Below are 19,360 nucleotides of genomic sequence, written 5' to 3'. Positions count from 1 at the left end.
ATCTTTTTCCAACCTCTCCAGGTAACGAGTATCATTAATACACGACGTGCCCCAGGCTCAACATTTAGCCAGAATATGAAGGAAATCTGAAACGATTGCATCAGAGTCAATGGAGCAGTCTGTTGTTGGATCTGGTCTGAGCTGGCCAATGTTACACTATGATTGGCCTGTCTGCGTTCGAGGGGCAGGACTTAGCGAAGGGTCAATTGATCAGTCTATTAAATCAGAGCTGATTAAAACAGATTGATGGATGAGACAAGCAGCTGTTTGTGAGCGAAAGCAAAAAGTAGACCCAGTGGATTGAAAGTTGAATTTCACTTCACTGCGCCGGGCATTCTGCTGCTCCATCTGTGAAACAAATAATAACTGAGCGGTATATATATTCCATTGATGCACCTAATGAATGGTCCAGCTCCAAAAATAGAAAATCATAAAGTGGCCGCAGATGTTTTAATTGTGGCGGCCCGCCACAATTAAATGAATTAATTGGAAACCCTGAAAGAAGTGATTACAATGCACATCATCTATTGCATTTAATGCTGATGTTGCCTTATAAAGGCAATATTGGCCAACATTCTGCATAGTATGCAATTTCTTAAGCATTTCCAATAACCAATTCATTTGCAGATGCTTATGGCATTTGAAACCACTTACACTTCTCTTCCCTTTAGGATGTTATGCATGAATCATGTGTCTTGGTTTATTGGTGTTATGAAATTCACCCAGATCACACTAAGCGCTGTGCTTCTCACTTTACAGCTCGTCAGATGGTGGAGCAGTTGGAGGAATATGAATCTAAATTCATATGCTGAAAGCTGAGCTAAAGTCCACTTTCCTTGTTGTCTCTCTCTTTTCTCTCTGATGACTCCTCCTCATGTCATTTTGACTGATACTGGTCACATCTGGGGTTGCAGAAACACCTTGACCACCTATGTTTGTGCTGTCAGCTGGAAGTAGACAAATGACCAGAGGGACAAAGAAAGGTCATCACACGCCACAGCAGAGCTCAGGTTTTAAAGGTGTTACAGCAAGCTCTTTGCAAATATTTTCAAACACAGTGTGAGTCAGTCCGCAGCACCTGTTTCCTCATCATCAATGCACCACAGACTCTCTAATACAGAATACTTTAAATGGCTGTAAATGCAGATCTACAGAGTCAGCACACTGTATTCACCCCCAGTCCAAATAGTCATTTCAGTGAAGTCGTTCTCAATCTCCTTCCCTCTGGCTGTGACGAAACGCTGATCCAATGGAGAGTGTCTAAAACAAGCAGTTCATTTAGCGCTTGGGTGCACCTGCCCTTTTAGCGCTCCGACTGGGCCCTGTCCTCAGCTTGCCCATCCTCTGCTGACTCTCTGAGGTGACAGACGGCAACAGAGCCAAGTGCTCCGCAGCACGGTGTTGGATGTGGTGTTTTCTGGATGTGTTTGAGTGTATTTGGGATGATTTAGTGTCAGTCTGACGTGGTTGATTGATGCACATGGTGAGTCCTTTGGGGAAAATACAGGTTCCTGTTCATTCTCTGGAGAGATGCATTAGTATGACCTATTTTTCCACTGAAGCCATTCTCGCCCCCCTCTCTCTCCGGGCACTGAGAGTGTCAGTCTGAACTCCTGTAATCTGACAGTATTACACTGGTACACTTCACTGTGGTGCCAGTCAAAATGGGACAGAAATGAGTGACCAAAACTATATTTGTATAGTTTGTAACAATTGTTGGTTGTGTTTCAACTCAGTAACAGTAAACCATATGTATTCAAAACAGATTCACATACGGATTATTCAAAAGTTTCAAGGGATAAAATAATAAGCTGCAAAGGAGCATTTTACAAGACTTGCTTCCAATGATCTGGCTGATTAATACTTACAGTTGCCAGCTATAGATTTACAAAGCAAATCTGCATCATTTAAATCCCCAATAATTCCCTGGATGCAGCTCTGAGAAGAAGATAATCTGACACACCAGATTCTCATGGGATAAAATAAGCTGTTGCAGACTTGAGTGCCAGTCTACAGAAAATAAAGGTATAACAAATAAAGAGTATGTTGAGTTTCAACATTAGAAATGTGTTAAATATGTGTGAATAAAAAATGAGGCTCTGACTACAATATTGTAGGTTGCAGAGAACTTAAGTGAGATGAAGAAAATGAAAAGAAAGCACATGACAGTACACCTAAATGTGTGTGTCTGGGATCATCTTACAATACAATTCATGTCTGGATTATCTTATATTTCTGCAATCGTGGTATTTGCAGCGGACGTTTCATGAAATGATGATATTCTATTCACAGATGTACATAATATAGTGTGCTAGTTTTGGATGATACATCGCCCCTAACGTTCAGTCCAGACGCAGGAAATGGTTTAACCTATATGTAGCGAGTTGGCAGCCTGGTCTTACCCCAGGGTGTCAGAATACACTGCTTTAGCACTCCTTAGCATCTGTATGAGACGTACTGGGCTTTTTACTAGGGCTGAGCGATATGGATAAAAATTTATATCTCAGTATTTTCAAGCTGACTGGCGATACACAATATATATCAGGGTATTTTCTACGAAATGGGCTACATGTTTCAGTTGCAAGTCAAAGACACATTTGAGACATCACATGCACTTGCTGTAAAAACAGACTGTGATCAAAATAAAATGCAAAGACAGGGATGTTATTCTTTTTTTCAAAATAAACAGCTGCGCAACATGTAAATGAAAAACTATATAAAAAAAATAGCAGGACTCTACGTTAACTTTTTGCACACAGCACTGGAGCTACAGAGGTTTAAAGGCTTGCAGCACAGGACACAAAACTCACATAAGTAGAAAGGTATCAAGTCAGCCTAAATCTAATAGCTGTTTTCCATGGCCTTTTAAATAAATGTAGTGCTGGAAAATGATTTAAATATTTTCATTTATTAAGCTATTACTCTTATTTATGCACAGAGCATCAACTGAGAAGCTGAGGGAGGGAAGGAGTGAGCGAGCTCTTTGTCTGCGTTATATACGTCTTGTACATGAAACAACTGTTATCGCTGCATTTTTAAAAACAGATCTGTCGCCTTCATCCAGGCGCTGTCGCAGTGTCACACATTAGACTACAACTACCAAAAAGAACAGAGACACACTCTGATCCACCTCACACACAAACTAGCAGCGCAGTGCTGGATTTCACATGGGCTGCAGTAATTTCATTCATCTCACAGACTGATTTAGCATAGCATGTGCAACATATAGACCAATGTCGCACTGCAGACTCATTAACAGACAGATTAAACAGAAGAGCAGCTCTGTGTCTCTCTGAGTGTTGATAGAGAACTTGTGAATGAGTGAGTCGGGTGGGAGCTCTGCAGAGAGTGTGAGAGAGGAGAGATGCACACTGGTGTGCATTATGTAACGCAACTTGACCCTATATCGATATAAACAGTGTTGTCTAAATGTATATCTTGCTTGATACATAGTTGTTATATTGCCCATCCCTACTTTTAACCAACTCCCTTTTGTGTCATTATTATTTTGGAGCAATGGACAAAATAGAGCACAAAAGTCCACTGAGGGTGAGTGGGAGGCCAACAAGCACAGGACTTTGACTCAGGAGACCAGTGTTTGTGTCCTGTGCGAAACTAAGAGTCAACTTGAGTTATTTTGGGAGGAGTCGTCAGTCAGTAGTTAGTCGTGTGAGCCTTTAATGACGTCAGCCACCTTTTCCTAAACCCAACTGCTGCCTCTGTCTTAGCCAGGGGAGTCGACTCACGAGACTCACTGCTGACCCCTTCTGGGGTTAAAATCCGCCAACTTCTTTTCTTTCTTTTTTTTTTATTTATTTATTGAGTTGGGACAATGCACATTAATCAACATTACTGCATTGAGTATCAGTGTAAATGCGCCAGAGTTAGCACAGATGCTAAATTTCATCTGTAGTCCCAAGGCAGGTACCTACACAACACAGACACAGTAAGACTTTAAAACCTCACAACTACAAATCATACGATAGACAATTACAAAACAAAACACAGGCAGACAAATCAAAACAAACAAAACACAAGCAGACAATATTAAAACAAACAAGACACAGGCAGACGATATCAAAACTAACATTATTATAACAAAACATTTTTAGCCCACAGTTAAAGAGTTAAAAAGATCAATGAACCAAAGCCCCCGGGAACAGGCATCAGATTAAGAAACAGTATTTAGGTATGAGTACATGTCTGATTTGTTTTTAACCAATGTTTGAGGGTTTTTTTAAAAAGTAAATAGTTGTCACAGTTTCTGATGTGTGATGGTAACTTGTTCCAGGAATGTGTACTTCTTACAGATACCACCATTTGACTGAATTTAGTCCTACGCCTAGGTACATTACAGTCTCCTCTGGTTAGAGCTCTAGTTCTTCATCCATCATTGTTTTTTTCTGGATGAAGTCACTCAGTGGTGGGGGGGCAAGACCGTTTAAGACTTTAAAAATGAGACAAACATCCATGAAAATTTGGTAGCTATCCAGGTCAAGAATATTAAACTTTTCTAAAATATTACAATAATGAAAATGAAAAGGTTTCCTATCCAAGATTTTAACTGCCTTCTTGAAGAGAGACTTGATTGGTTTTAAAGTACATTCTGTTGCATGTGTCCAAGTTGAGAAACAGTAATTTATGTGTGAAAATATCATGGCATGCATATAGACTTTAGCTGTCTTGGAGGTAAGGAAAGGTCTTATATGATGGAAATTTGATAGGTTGAATTTAATGATATTTGTGATTTTTTTAACATGTGATTTAAATGATAAATTTGTGTCAAAGACCACTCCAAGATATTTAAACTCTTCTACTACATCAAGGCTCTCTCCATTGACCACTACAGATGGTTGGTCACCCTCTGCTGACTGACGGGAGAAGAACATGCATACGGTATTTTTAGTGTTGAGGTGCAAACAAGATTCATTAAGCCAGTGAAATACAGGTACCAACGCTGCTGATAATATTGCAGCAGCTTCTTGTTTTGATTTTGCATGGACATATAAAACTGTATCATCAGCATATAATTGCAAATTAACATTTGGACAAACTTTAGGTAAGTTATTAACATAAAGACTGAACAGAATCGGACCCAAAATGGAACCTTGGGGTACCCCAGCTAAACAGCTGAGGGGAGGTGATTCTGAGTTTCCAATCTGAACAGTTTGTTTTCTATCTGATAGATAGGATTTCATCCAGCAGAGTGCACCATCAGAGAAATTGAAAAGGGACAGTTTTGAAAGAAGTACGTTATGGTTTAGTGAGTCGAAAGCTCTTTTTAGGTCCAAAAAAACAACTCCTACATAGCCACCCTGATCCAATAAACCCTTGATGTTTTCATGAAAATAACAAATTGCTGTGTCGGTTGAGTGGTGTTTACAAAATCCAAACTGCATTGGATGGAGTGGGATGTGCCCATTGTTAAGATGGTCTGTTAACTGCAAACCTTGGCAATCTTCCAGGTGGATGCCACTCTACCCTGTTTTAGGGACAGATTTATTAAGTGTGCAATTGGGTGTGCAAGAGCCTCTCTATGATGTTTTATAAAATTACTGTCCAGACCAAAGGCATCTCTAGCCTTAGAACTTTTCAGAGATGAAATGATTTTTAAAACCTCAGGAACAGTTATTTCCTTTAAACTAAAAATTGGCTTTCTGTCATCTAGAGGGTTACGTGGAATGTCTGGACATTTGAAATTCATTGTCAACTCCTCAATTGAATGTATGAAGAAATTGTTAAAACTACTAGCAATAATATCTAAGTCATTTATCAAAGTGCCATTCACCTGGAGCTGCATGTCATTGGATGTTGTGTTTTTATTTCTTCCTGTTAGCTTATTTAATTGTTCCCATATCAATTTCCCATTGCCATTTGCCCCATCTATCTTTTCAATAAAAAAATCTGCTTTAGCTTTGCGAATCTGTTTTACAACTTTGTTTCTAAGTGATGTAAAAATTTGTCGGTCACAAATGAGCCCTGTTTTTAGAGATTTTTTTAGTGCGTTATCTCTTTCTTTCATCAATTTGTGAACATTATCCTTCAGCCAAGGTAGTGTCTTTTTATGCTTTTTGAATTCCACTTTTTTTGTAAAGCGTGCATTAAGATACAATGCAAAGGCGTCTTCTGGCCAAGCATCAACATATAATAAGTTGGGATGAGACCACATTGCAGCTGAGGTGGAAAGTAAGAGTGTGAGATATGGGTGGTGGGGGGTGTTCACGCAGACTGGAGACCTGAGTCTGCCTCCTATTACAGACCTGCAACTGACATTTACATTACAGTGCCGTTACCTTGATCTTTCCCTTACCTTTACCAAGTGTTGTTGTTGCCTAATATTAACCATGCTTTAATCATTGCAGTGAGAATTTTAATAATGTTGGCACTGAACATAATGTTGCAGATTCATCTGATGTTGACTTTCTCGTCTGGCGATAGGGTTGGATAAATTGTATGTGCTCAGACAATTTTAAATTGTGCTGAGCAGAGACTGTGCGATCAGCAGGAGTGCAATAATTCAGAGCATAGTTTCTGGTTAAAACACACAGTCTAGTAGCTGTTGGTTAAACAGACAGCCTGAGAGTCTCTGAGGGGTAAATGTGTGCAGCTCACTTCTCCGTCAGCTTACCAAGATGGTGTTCAGTTGAGCCCACACTGTGTCTTGTTTGCGACGGCTGAACAAAACCAGTGAAGCGTCGAACCACTGAGGCAGTCTCCAATCAGTGTCACTTAAGCAGGGTTTGTCTGTTGGAATAGCCCACTTTCTCTTCCACTGTGTGCAGACTGATAGCTCATCTGTGCTATTGTTGAGAGTGAGTTAGTATTGCTTCAGGGTGGCTACACTGCTCCATGGAAGAAGCATAGATTTGATTGCACATGCTTGTGTGTGTGTGTGTGTGTGTGTGTGTGTGCAGTCATGTGTGCATGTTTGTGTGTGTTTTGTGGCAAATTGTCACAAGTGAAAATGGATTGGCTGTGTGTGTGTGTGTGTCTGTGTGTGTGTGTGTACGGTTGCTGCCCTCAAGTATGTGCGTCACTGAAGCTTCAGAGGCAGACACTCTCACAGACATAAGTGATGCTCCATCGGCGTCCTTGACACCACTCACTATAAAAAGAAGCCCTGAATAATTGCCTTCCCTTGTGGCTATACAATGATGGCCATACAGTAATGGTGCATTTATCTCCTCTGTACATTAGGAGAGAAACAGGGACAGAAGGCAAAAATGTGAGACTAGCCCATGGCTGGTGGTGTTGAGATATGTTACAGAGCAACTAGGCTGATTTTCCACCTGCTAATTTTAGTTGTGAAAGGGCTGAGAAGTTGTGAATGTGGGTTCTTCGCAAGAAATAAGCAGTGACATAATAATTTTTCTGGATTATTGCAGAAATGTCAACCTTATATTAGCTGATATATTGCTGCAGTTTTCAGTCAGAAGACAGAAGAACCTGAGACCAACATAGTGAATCCTCAGGTGTGAAAAAGATATGCTCCCATTGCTTCCATGACTCCCAACAGTAGGCCAAATTTTATTTGGCATTGTAAGAGTGATAGACATGATACTGCGTTATATTTAAGACAATCCTTCCATTTAAAATTTGCGTATATTTGTGTTAATACTATTCAAAATCAAACAAGGTATGGTTATGATAGGTTATGGTTATGATACAATGGGCCCCAGTATCCCCTGCCTGACAATATCTCCAGGGACTGGGGATTGGAGACTGGGGATATGGTCGAGCGTTGGAAGGAGCACTTTGGGGAACTCCTGAACCTGGCCATCTCGTCCTCCATGGAGGAGGCAGAGCCTAAAGACACGGGGGAACTTTCGTCCATATGTCTAGCAGAGGTCGCTGAGGTAGTAAAAGCTCCCTAGTGGCAAGGCTCCAGGTGTGGATGAGATTCCCCCTGAGATGCTGAAGGCTCTGGACATTATTGGGCTGTCTTGGCTGACATGCCTTTTCTGTGTCGTGTGGAGAATGGGTACGGTGCCTGTGGAGTGGCAGACCAGGGTGGTAGTTCCCATTTTTAAAGAAGGGGACTGGAGGGAGTGCTACAATTACAGGTGTATCACACAGCTCAGTCTCCCCTGGAAAGTTTATTCCAGGGTGCTGGAAAGGAGGCTCCGACTGATTGTCGAACTTCGTATTCAGGAGGAGAAATGCGGATTCTGGATAAGTGGTTAAAAATGGATGGATGGGCCCCAGGTAGCCAAAATGACATGGCCCAGCATTGGCCTAAACTCAGCACACTAAAAGAAATAAGTTGGACTGTGTCCAGTTGCCTGATTTGTCTGAGGCTTGGCCAAATAAACTCTCCCGATTCTGGCTGCTGACACTACCATCACTAGGCTGTTGGCAAAAATGACCTGGCCCAGCATTGGCCCAAACTCTGCACCCTGGAAGAAATAAGTCATGCCATGTCTGGTTGCCTAACTTGGCTGAGACTTGGGATGAATGACGCCTAAGAATCTGGCCAAATAAACTGACCAATACTGCCATCACTGGGGCTTAGTGATATATGATGTTGTTCAGTGGCATTTGAGACAAATACTATTGCAAATCCTCAAAAAAATATTTCAACATTGTGGGAAATACATTTATTTGTTTTGCTGCTGAGAGTTAGATGAGAAGATTGATACTTCTCTCGTGTTTGTGTGGTAAATTTACTGTAAGGCTACATGGCCATCAGCCAGTTTGCTTAGCTTAGCATTAAAGTGGCAGTCTCAAAGATTTCAGCCCTGGTTGATTTACTGATGGTAACTGTGAATGTGGTTTAATACTCCAGGTCACAGAGTTCTGCAGGCAGCAAAACAAACTATTGTCATTTTAATAAAGAAGTCATGCATGAGTGTACAGACAGCAGAGCACAGTGAAAGGAGTTGGTAACCTCACTAAGTTGGAGGTGTCCAGCCTGTCGCCTGCATCTCTTCATCTAACAGCTCACTGTTGCTGCTCCTGCTGTTTCCATTACACCCTGCAATATTTCAAACCCACTGCTGTCAACAAATGACGAAATTGACCATAGTCTTGTTTTGTAGAAGAATTTTTTGATGAATGATAGTGGCAAGTGCAACACTGCGTTTCCTTTGACTCATGTTTCACCAGTTAAATGCTTCTAATGTGAAGCTGCAGCAGGAGGAAATGTTCGGTTTACATTAGCAGTAACTTAATACAGCTTTTTTTTCTGCAAATGTTCCCCTTGACAACCACTTCATTAAATTGCAAATATATAGATGTTGCTGTACTCTCATCAGTGGGCCAGTTTTACTAAATTCAGCAACAGATAGTGACTTAAAAAATTTATTTCAATGAAAATCTTCAAGATTCTAAAAATAGGGGGAAAGAGCTAGCTAGTCACTGCTCATGGCGGGCACTTAACCAGCCATAAAACCTCACACTTCATGTTTTTGTACAGATTAAACATACAAGGCATAACGTAACTTTTCCCTGTTTCCAGTCTTTATGCTAAGCTAAACTAACCTGCTGGTTGTAGCATCAGGCTTTTTCTTTTTAGTTTTAGTAGGTACTGCAGCTGTCCTTCAAAAAGTACATACTGTTGCATGCAGTTTGCACACAATCAGGACATAGTACTTCCTTATTACATTGTGCCCTGACATTTTTTTGTTACTGCTTATTCTGTTAGGGGTCGCAGGGGGGCTGGAGCCTATCCCAGCTGACATTGGGCGAGAGGCTTGGCACACCCTGGACAGATCACCAGACTATCACAGGGCTGACACATAGAGACAGACAACCATTCACACTCACATTCACATCTACGGACAATTTAGAGTCTTTGGACTGTGGGAGGAAGCCGGAGTATCAGTAGAAAACCCACGCTGACACGGGGAGAACATGCAAACTTCACACAGAAGGGCTCCCCCACCTGGGATTGAACCGGAAACCCTCTTGCTGTGAGGCGACAGTGCTAACCACCACACCACCGTGCCGCCCCACTACGTATCAGGGCATACTACATCTTTTTCTGGCACACTATATAGTATGGTAGTGTGGGTATTGGAATGCACAGTAAGACTTGAGAGTGGTTTCAATCATCTAATCACCTGAACATGAAATGATGGTCATGATTGAGCACATTTCTTTTGCTACTTTTATGCACTCACATACAGAAGCTAGGGCGACAGTTTTCACACCAGACCGCTACTTGTTTATGTTAAACACCAAACGAAAACCAAGTATTAGTATCATTTTGTTCCTGGAACCCACAAATTAATACTGGGAAATTTCAAGTAGAAGGCTCAGATAATTATTGTCCATGCTGGCACATGTTCGTCCACATGAGCCTGAGTTTATATTTTAACATTTTGTGTATAATATGTGCTTCTCTCAGACTGGATAGCCTTTCCCGAGGCCAGGGCAAGGTCTCTTATCACAGTTGAATGAGGAGCGTTTGTGAATGGCATTGTGTATTTACACTGTGTGATAGCAGATGTCTGAGACTGAGAGATTTTACATCTTTTTTTTTTTCCCACTGTAGCTGAGAATGTGACAAAAGCTCCTTCTCGCACTTGTGTATGTGTGTGATTGAGTGTGTGTGTGTGTTTGCATTTGCCCTTGTGGATTTTACATTCCCACTGATACAAATGAGTCATAAAAGCATCTGATGGAGATATGTTAAAGGATGAAATAGATGAGAACAATGAAAACAGTGTTCCTCTGATTTGCCCGAAGCTTTTAATTTAAATGACAGACACGGAGTGAAGTTTATTTTACTGCGTAGATGCTGCAGAAAATCCAACAGTGATTGATGATATTTAAATGTGTCTTTGGAGGAAACTGAGCTAAATCTCAGAGACACAGATATAAATATGTACCGATTGTTTTTTGAAATGTAAAGGTTCAACAGCAGCCTGTCCTCCTGACACGGGCCCTGAGCTGAACTGGAGGAATGAGTGATATGCTGAGCGAGGGGAGAGACTCTCTGTCGATGAAGCTATCGGCCCAATAATAGAATGGACATAATTGTCTGGCCTTCTGAGTCATCATTGCTCTCTCCACTGCCAGTGCTCTCCCATCTTGTTTAGACACTGCAGTTAATGGACCTTCTCCTTCTGTCCATCACCTCATCTGTCTCTGCTGCTCTCTTCCTCCTGCCATCCCTCTGTTTTAGTTTTATGGCGCTGGCCCTCGATCTCACCTCTCCATCATGCTCTCTTCACTTCTTTACTGACGTCCGTCTTTACCCCACAAATAACAGATGTCAGACTTGTTTTTAGGTCAGCGCGGTGATAAATACTCGTCTCTAACTTTAAAATATGAATATTACAGTGCGGTTTAAAGTAGGGATGCACCAATTGGGAAATTCTGGGACGATACCGATGTTTAAATTTACTATTTGGCCGATAGCCGATACCAGTGTTTTTATGTTGTTGTTTCTTTTGTTTTTGTGATTATTTATTCCCCCTTATGTGCCAGGGAAACCAAAAAATGTACAACTGAATAATTTTAAAGTCATGAAGCCCTCAATTACACTATCTTTGCATGCACACAAAGTCAGTCAGTGACCTTTCTCATGAAAAACATCTTCAGATGCTTCAAAAGCCTTTTTACTGTATATAACATATCATAATTCCCTCTCTAATATCTGTCATAGTGCTGTGAAAACATCAACAAATTTCTCCTTCAAACAGCTGTATTTATTCAAGTTTCCCACCTAAAACGACATGTTACAAGATTGAATTTAAAAACCTCATGAGAACTTTACAATTCACCTTCGCCTGATTTTTACCAAATAAAGTTTGAATGCATCCTTTTGTAATGCAGTGCAACCTCCTTGAGCTGTTAATTGGCCACCGGCTGCCTAGAGTGAACCTAAACAAGCTCTCCTTCTGCCGATTTCAACACAGATTCATTCTTCACAACATTATCAGGGAAACTATAGGGCAACATACTGATCATGAATTTAATGCGTCCTTTCATCAAAGATCTGTGTTCATCCCAAACATGTTTTACCAGGATGCTATTTGCCAAATATTCAATGTTTTCTTCTTGTACTTGCTCTTTAGTTTAGGTTTGTTGGCACTAGTTTTGAGCCCTGTGTTTAAGCCTGCGCAAAAGTGGTGTGACAACACAAAAACATCAGCCACTTCCATCAGTGAATGTCATTTTATTGCTGATAGGCCGATGGCAGTCAAAAAGACAGATATCGGCCGATACCGATATTCAGCCGATAAATCGGTGCATCCCTAGTTCAAAGGTCTACAATCAAAAAGTTAAATACTACAAATGATTTTATAGATAGATAGATAGATAGATAGATAGATAAGCTATTGTCATTCAAATCCACACTGTCAACAGTGGACATTAAGAATGAAATTTTGTTGCATTTGACTCTGAATAAAGTATGGATAAAACAATACATCATCAGCAAAAGTGCTAGTGCAAGCCAGTGCAGCCACAGCTGTGATATCGACAATATCAAGTTTTTGAACATATATATGGACAATATATGGACATGACCTCAATCATTTTGCTGACAACGATATTGCCTGTTGTGCTTACATGCATGTTTGTTTAGCAAAGACTCGCTAACATTTTGGCCAACATGATGCCAGAATAAACAGCAGGGTTTTCCTGAACATTATGAAACTTGGGTGCAGCGATTTTATTATTTTTTTCTCTATGTCCCTGCCTACTTGCGCAAGTCCAAAGAAAAATAAGACTACACTTCAAAGACGACGCAGTATAGCTTACCGGTAGCTTGCAGCTACACTTTTGCAGTGGAAGAGGGGTAGTTCTGATGGTCGTTAGCTTGCCAACCCTAGGCAATGGGGCAAAAGTCAGTTGTTTGTAGTTTTACTCTCCATAAGCAATTTTATCCTCCACCAAACTGTTCGTCTCCCAGGCAATGCATCCCCAGGAGCCAACTGCAGCACATCACTTTCTCTTGTTTTCGTTGGCCAAATTTTGGATTAAGTCTCAAACTGAGCAAATTTATGCTCCTCATATAAAAGTAGTATAATTTGTATATACCTTCCTGTATTAACAGGTGTTAATTTCTTGGACAATCTGTTGGCTAGCACAAGTAGTTCTCATGACAAGCCTGAATATGCTGTGTAGCTGAATATCTAAAAGGAACACACATGAGTTGATGTGAGGTTTGCAGCTCGATTACAGTCAAGTGTAGTGTATATGTACATAGAAGTGTGTTTACATTAGAGCACATGCCCACTGTGCCATGTACCAGACAAGATTGCCATTTCAAAGCAAGTAAATAGCTGTAAGTTATATGATGCTGCACAGAAACATGACATCTATCGTCCTTTAACTACCATGTTTGTTGACAGACAGACTTCACAGCTACCTGCCTGCTTTGCATGCTGTATGCAAAAATATGATCTTATCGCACAGGAGGTGTGATCTGAATGTCTATGATCTGGAGAGCTACTGTACTCTCAGCTGCACAGTGATGCTGATTTATGGAGGCTGTAGACTGTGGTGCTGTTGAATTGTGTTGCCATGCAGCGGCTTATAAAACAGAGACAGGTGAAATGTTCTAATTATCCAGTGAAATATCTAAATTTAATCTTGAGATTGTCAGAACAATTTGTACAGACATTCATGGCTTGCTGATTTTGATGATGCCCTGACCTATTTTTGGTTTGGAGGAGGGCAGCATTTGTTTTCTTGGTTAACATAACGTTACGCCTCACATTTGTAATGACCTAAAACAGCACAAAGAATAATGTTTCCAGCCACTACACTCCAGTCTAACCCAATTTGCAGCTGCTCAGAGATCAGAGTTCGTGCTGCAGGCAAACAACTACTGTAGCGCCACAGCGTATTTTGTTCACAAGTCATAAAAGCAAACGTTGCAGCAGTATTTGCATGGTAAGATTTTTGTTTCTTTGTGTTGGATGTCTGTGCTGATAGGCTGTGAAAATGAGGTTTTTATGTTTCTGTTCATTATGCTCAAAGCTGTGCCAGAGACCTATTGATATTGTAATTCCTTGGCTAATAGAGGTTGATGAAACACCTGACAAATTAACTGTCAGGCATATTCATGCTCAGCTCCAAAGGAGTGAATTGATTCCACAAAAAAAAATCATTTTAAATTTTCTCCATCCCTCTGTCTTACTCCAGGGTTGTCTCAGCCTCGGCCTCCAGAGCAGCGGAGCCCGTGCCTCTCCTCGCCCCCCCACCCCCCCGCCCCTCCCCTCAGACCAGCAGCTTAGCTTAGTGTGGCGAGGCCAGGAACGATGGGCCGGAAGCTGGACCTGTCGGGCCTGACGGACGACGAGGCGGAGCATGTCTTGAAAGTGGTCCAGCGGGACATGAAGCTGCGAAAGAAGGAGGAGGAGAGGCTGAGGTGAGATGGGATTCCCCTGCCGGCACTTTTTCTAGTGTTTTTAACACGTTTAAGGCGACAAACACAGGGTGACTTGAAAGGAGCTGATAAGGAGAGATGACATTCGCCTGTGAGAAAAATGACCAGATATAGTGGTGTACAGCTGGCCCAGCTGACAGACACTTACTACATATTGAGAAAGTCTAGAGTGCAAATCTTCCTTCTACATCCTCATACACCCTGCTGCTGTAGTATAAATAATAAGAGTGAAGCTGTTTTGTATTTGCAAAATAAAAAAACAAGTGAAAAGATGTGAGGAATAGATTCAATTGTGTGTTTAGCTGCTCTAATGTTAGCATCCAGCTAACTAGCTTACTACTCACACCTGCCCTGTTTAGTTCGGTTCAATCGAACTCAAGTTTGTTTGCCCCCTAAGTGCAGTTTGTTTGGGCAGGTGTGAACACCGCAGTCGCACTCAGGTGCACACCAAAGCAACCAGACCAAGACCTTCTTGAAGAGGTGGTCTTGGTCCAGTTACAAATGAACTCTGGTGCAGTTCACATGACACATTGTTTGGGTTAAATATGAGCATGTTACAGTCCTGGAGGATTATTAATGTGCACCTCCTCCTGTACTGCCTTAATATGCACATTCAGCACATCCAATGCATCAAAACATTGTTTTCTAGTTGGAGCCGTGCCTCGTTTTCAAATTGTATGGTTTGACTAAAATGAACAATGACAGCAATATAGTCCACGATGAGCAGCGCTAAAATCAACCTGCATAGTTGTGCCTCCATTGTGACATTAGAAAGTGTCACATTTATCTTGCAAGTGTACTCTTCTTCAACATTTTGTTTACTTCCTGGATTTTTCCCACATGGAAATTCTGACCAATCAAGAGCAGCTGTCTCACGCAAGGTATTTGATCTGGTCCGCTTGTAAATGCTGCCGTGAGAACACGAACCAGCTCTAGGTAATTATACAACTTTGTAACAAAATTAGTCGCTGATTCGGACCAAAGCAAGACAACTCTAGGTCTGAAAGCACCCTAAGTTTAAACTACATATTCATAGCAACAGTAACCAGGAGGTTTGGGTTTGACAAACAGTCAACTGTAGGTTTAAGACAAACTCTGAAAACAGTAAGTCTGCATAGTATAGCCTACTTGTTGGTAAATGTAATCCATTTGTTGTTGAACCAGGGCGGCTTTGTAGAGGATTTATTTCATCCATTTGAAATGATTGATTTGGAGACAAACAATCCTCGAGAGAAGTGTTTATCTTACTTGCCATTCATGTTCATAAGCCCGGCAATTATTACTATTGATATCTTCATACATTTGAAGTCAAAGCTTCAGCAAACACAGAAACACTCCCTGTTCTTCAAGAGTTTATTTTATACTATAGGCTTTGGTTGTTGTCTTTTATAATCCACAATATTCCTTTTATTTATCAGATTGTACTTGAAGTGTGTTGTTGTGACGTCTGATTGATCTGAATGAAAGCATGATTTCTGAACAAAGCTGATAAGTTTTCAGGAGCAGTTATTTCTCCACAGGATTTCCATCTGTAGGGTTATTAAAGCACAGCTGGGTGCTGTAAGGAGGAAGATGCTTGTCTTGTATTTTCTGCTTGCGGGCTGGCAGGTCTGTGGGGGTCACTCAGGCTGGGCCTCAGGGCTCCGCTCCAGTGTCACAGCTTCTTACTTAACATGCGACAAGTGCTGGCCCGTTCTCCTCCTCTCCTTGTCCTTCACTCCCTTCCTCTCCTCCCTGTGACAGCCTGTGAACAGAGGGGATTCGGTTCGGTTGTGACAGGCCTCCACGGGGGTTTGTCTATCAGATGTAGTCACTTCAGTGCGTCTGCTTTGTGTTGTTTCAGCAGGACTACAGGGGGGAAGTTTTAGTTTTAAAACTCCAGTGTGTCTAATGTCACAGCTAAAATCCAAAAATGTGTTTTCTTGCTGTGTTCTAACTGCGGTTGCACCCTATAATTTTGTAAACACAAATATGCTCCTTTGAGTGCCTACCAGGCCTCAGCATCAGCTATTCTGTTGTGGAGATTTGATGTCTTTCTTCAGATTTGAACGGTGATCCTCGGTGGTTTTGTGTTCTTCTGTTTCATATTTTTATTGATGTGTATACAGTACAAGAGTAACAGAGGCACTTACATATATCAGTGTACATTGGTGTGATCATTAAACATGTTTGTATACACCCTTAGATTTAGATTTGTATATTTTTAAGAACAAATAACGGTTGAAAAAAAATGAAAATACTATACAATGAAAAAAGTATTTAGACATAGTCTATATAAAATGATTAAACTGTCCGCATAAACATAACAGATAAAATACATAAATAATAGTAAAAAAGAGAGGGGGAAAAAAAAGAAAAAAAAAGGGGGAGGGAGTGTGTGTGGGGGATTATATTGTCGCAAAGAAGTCTCTACTTTCAAAAATGACATAGTCTCTTTAATCCATTGTGTGCTGGAAGGAGCTGTTGTGGATTTCCAATTCAGAAGGAGGTGGCGTTTAGCAATTACAGAGGTAAAAGCTATTACTTCCAATTCTTTAGTAGAATATTGGGTATAGTCTTCTGGAAGACCAAAAATGCCATTGTGTGGTGAAGTGTGAATAGTCCTTGAGAGTACCTTAGACATGGTGTTAAAGTAAATTTGCCAAAAGTTCGTCAGAGCTGGACAAGAGAAAAACATATGCATAAGATTACAAGGTGATCCTCCGCATCTGTCACAGACATCTACCATATTTGGGAAAATCTGTGCCAACCTTGTTTTTGAATAATGGCATCTAAATACAACTTTAAACTGTATCAAGGTCAAATGGGCACAAATAGAGGTTTTGTGAATGACTTTCAGTGCGGATTCCCACCAGCATTCATCAAAAACTAATCCCAGCTCACGCTCCCAAGTCTCCTTTGTGTTGGTGGTTAAATGATCATCATATGACTGGAGAGAACTGTAAACCTTTGAGATTAAAGACCTTTGTGAAGGATTAAATTGTAAGAGTTCACCCCATGGTTGCGTAGGTGGAAGGTGAGGGAAGTTGGGAAATAAGGATTTTGCACAGTTCCTCACCTGGAAATATCTAAAAAGATGAGAGGGTGGAAGATTGAATTCAGTAACCAGATCTGCGAAAGAACAAAAGATCCCTTCCTTATAGAAATCCTCAAAACATTTCAGTCCCTTATCGTGCCATAAGAAGAAAGTGGAATCAGTAAACGTGGGTTTAAACACAGGATTTTTTAACAATGGGGTTTAAGCTGTGGGAGCAATAAATTTAAACTGTTTCCTAAACTGAAACCATATCTTGAGTGTGGCGGTAACCACAGGGTGGCAGGTAAGGCCAGAGGGGTTAACGGTCATCGGGCCGGTCAATAAAGCAGAAAGAGAGACTGGGGGACATGACTGTGCTTCCAGCTGATACCAAGGTACATCAATTGACTTAGACCAGAGTATGATTTTAGCTATGTTCGCGGCCCAGTAGTAGAATTGAAAATCTGGCAAAGAGAGGCCGCCATAGAACTTACAATTCTGAAGTATTTTTTGTCTAACTCTAGGTATTTTGCCGTTCCACAAAAAATGACAAATAATCGAGTCAACTGTTTTAAAAAAACTTTTTGGTAAAAATATAGGCAAACATTGAAAAAGAAATAGAAATTTTGGCAGAACACTCATCTTGACAGTATTTATTCTCCCAATCAATGAGAGAGGAAGGGAACCCCATTTTTGAAAGTCTGCCTTAATCTCGGCTAAAAGGGGAGAGAAATTTTCAGAGTAAAGAGATTTGAAAGACCCGACTATGTTAACCCCAAGATACCTAAATCCCAAAGGACTCAGTTTGAAAGGAATGTCTGACTGGGAGAGTTGCATCGCTAGTTTATTGACAGGATAACATTCACTCTTGGCAACATTAACTTTATACCCTGAAAACCGGCCGAATCTACGAAAGAGTGAAACAATGGCGGGACAGGCTCCTACTGGATTTGTGACGTATAGTAACAGGTCATCGGTGTATAACGATAGTTTCAACTCTGTATGAGTCCTGGTGATGCCATTAAAAATGAGAGAGGTCCTCAAATACATAGACAAGGGCTCTATTGCGAGTGCAAACAAGAGAGGAGACAGGGGGCAGCCCTGTCTACAACCCCTATTTAGAAAAAAATAGCCGGATTGAGTGTTACTAGTGGTAATACTGGCACAGGGGAGTGTATAGAGAAGGCGTAACCATGATATAAAACTTTCACCAAATCCGAATTTAGCTAAGACTGCAAATAAATAACTCCATTCAACTATCACTGTATCAATATCACTACTTCGGGTACGGTTGTTGTTCCTTTCGAATAAATTATGTTTAACAAAGTACGAACATTATAATAGAGCTGACGCCCCTTTATAAAGCCAGTCTGTTCCTTAGAAATGATTGTTGGAATGTCCTTTTCAAGTCGTCGGGCCAAGGCCTTTGCAAGAATCTTTGTATCAACGTTCATTAAAGAGATTGGTCTATAGGAGGTACAAGTATCAGCATCTTTGTCCTTTTTTAAAAGAACATTAATAGAGGCTTGTTTCAATGTAGAAGGAAGAGAGCCGAGTGTTAAAGATTCAAGATAAACAGAGTGAAGTAATGGAGTAAGTTTGGCCTGAAAAGCTTTAAAAAATTCGACCGGAAACCCGTCGGGTCCCAGGGCTTTATTATTTTGCATGCTTTGTAAAGCTGAGTTTAATTCTTGAATGGTCAGAGCAGAGTCTAATTGATTAACCAATTCTGGATTTATGGAAGGAAACTGAAGTTCGTCTAAAAACCTGTGCATGTCAGCTGGATGGTTTTGTGTTCTTGAGCGGATGCCACGAGTGATTAGGCTGCTTTACTCAGAGCACTAAACATCTTAGCTGTACTCTGAGGAGCACAGCAGAGTTGCTTCACAAACCAGAAAGCAGCTGTTGGTCTGCGCTGCTTGAAACTCCACTTATTTTCCCAGAATCAGTTTCAAAGCAAAGATGGTGTATTCCCAAATTACTGGGCTGTAAAATGTTTT

The 19,360-nt window shown here is 40.9% G+C and overlaps 1 protein-coding gene across 4 annotated transcripts in view; it reads left to right on the top strand.

Moving 5' to 3' along the window:
• myripb (myosin VIIA and Rab interacting protein b) overlaps positions 1 to 19,360 on the top strand; it is a 188,586-nt gene that overhangs the window by 14,788 nt on the left and 154,438 nt on the right. For all 4 annotated transcript variants that reach the window (XM_033638873.2, XM_033638872.2, XM_033638871.2 and 1 more), the window contains exon 2: positions 14,101 to 14,326. In XM_033638873.2, coding sequence (XP_033494764.2) covers positions 14,217 to 14,326 — 110 coding nt within the window. In that variant the 5' untranslated portion in view covers positions 14,101 to 14,216. The remainder of the gene's footprint in view (positions 1 to 14,100; positions 14,327 to 19,360) is intronic.

The sequence above is a fragment of the Epinephelus lanceolatus genome, chromosome 20 (assembly GCF_041903045.1).
Source record: "Epinephelus lanceolatus isolate andai-2023 chromosome 20, ASM4190304v1, whole genome shotgun sequence".
Taxonomy (NCBI): domain Eukaryota; kingdom Metazoa; phylum Chordata; class Actinopteri; order Perciformes; family Serranidae; genus Epinephelus; species Epinephelus lanceolatus.
This window is presented reverse-complemented; position numbering and strand designations above follow the sequence as displayed.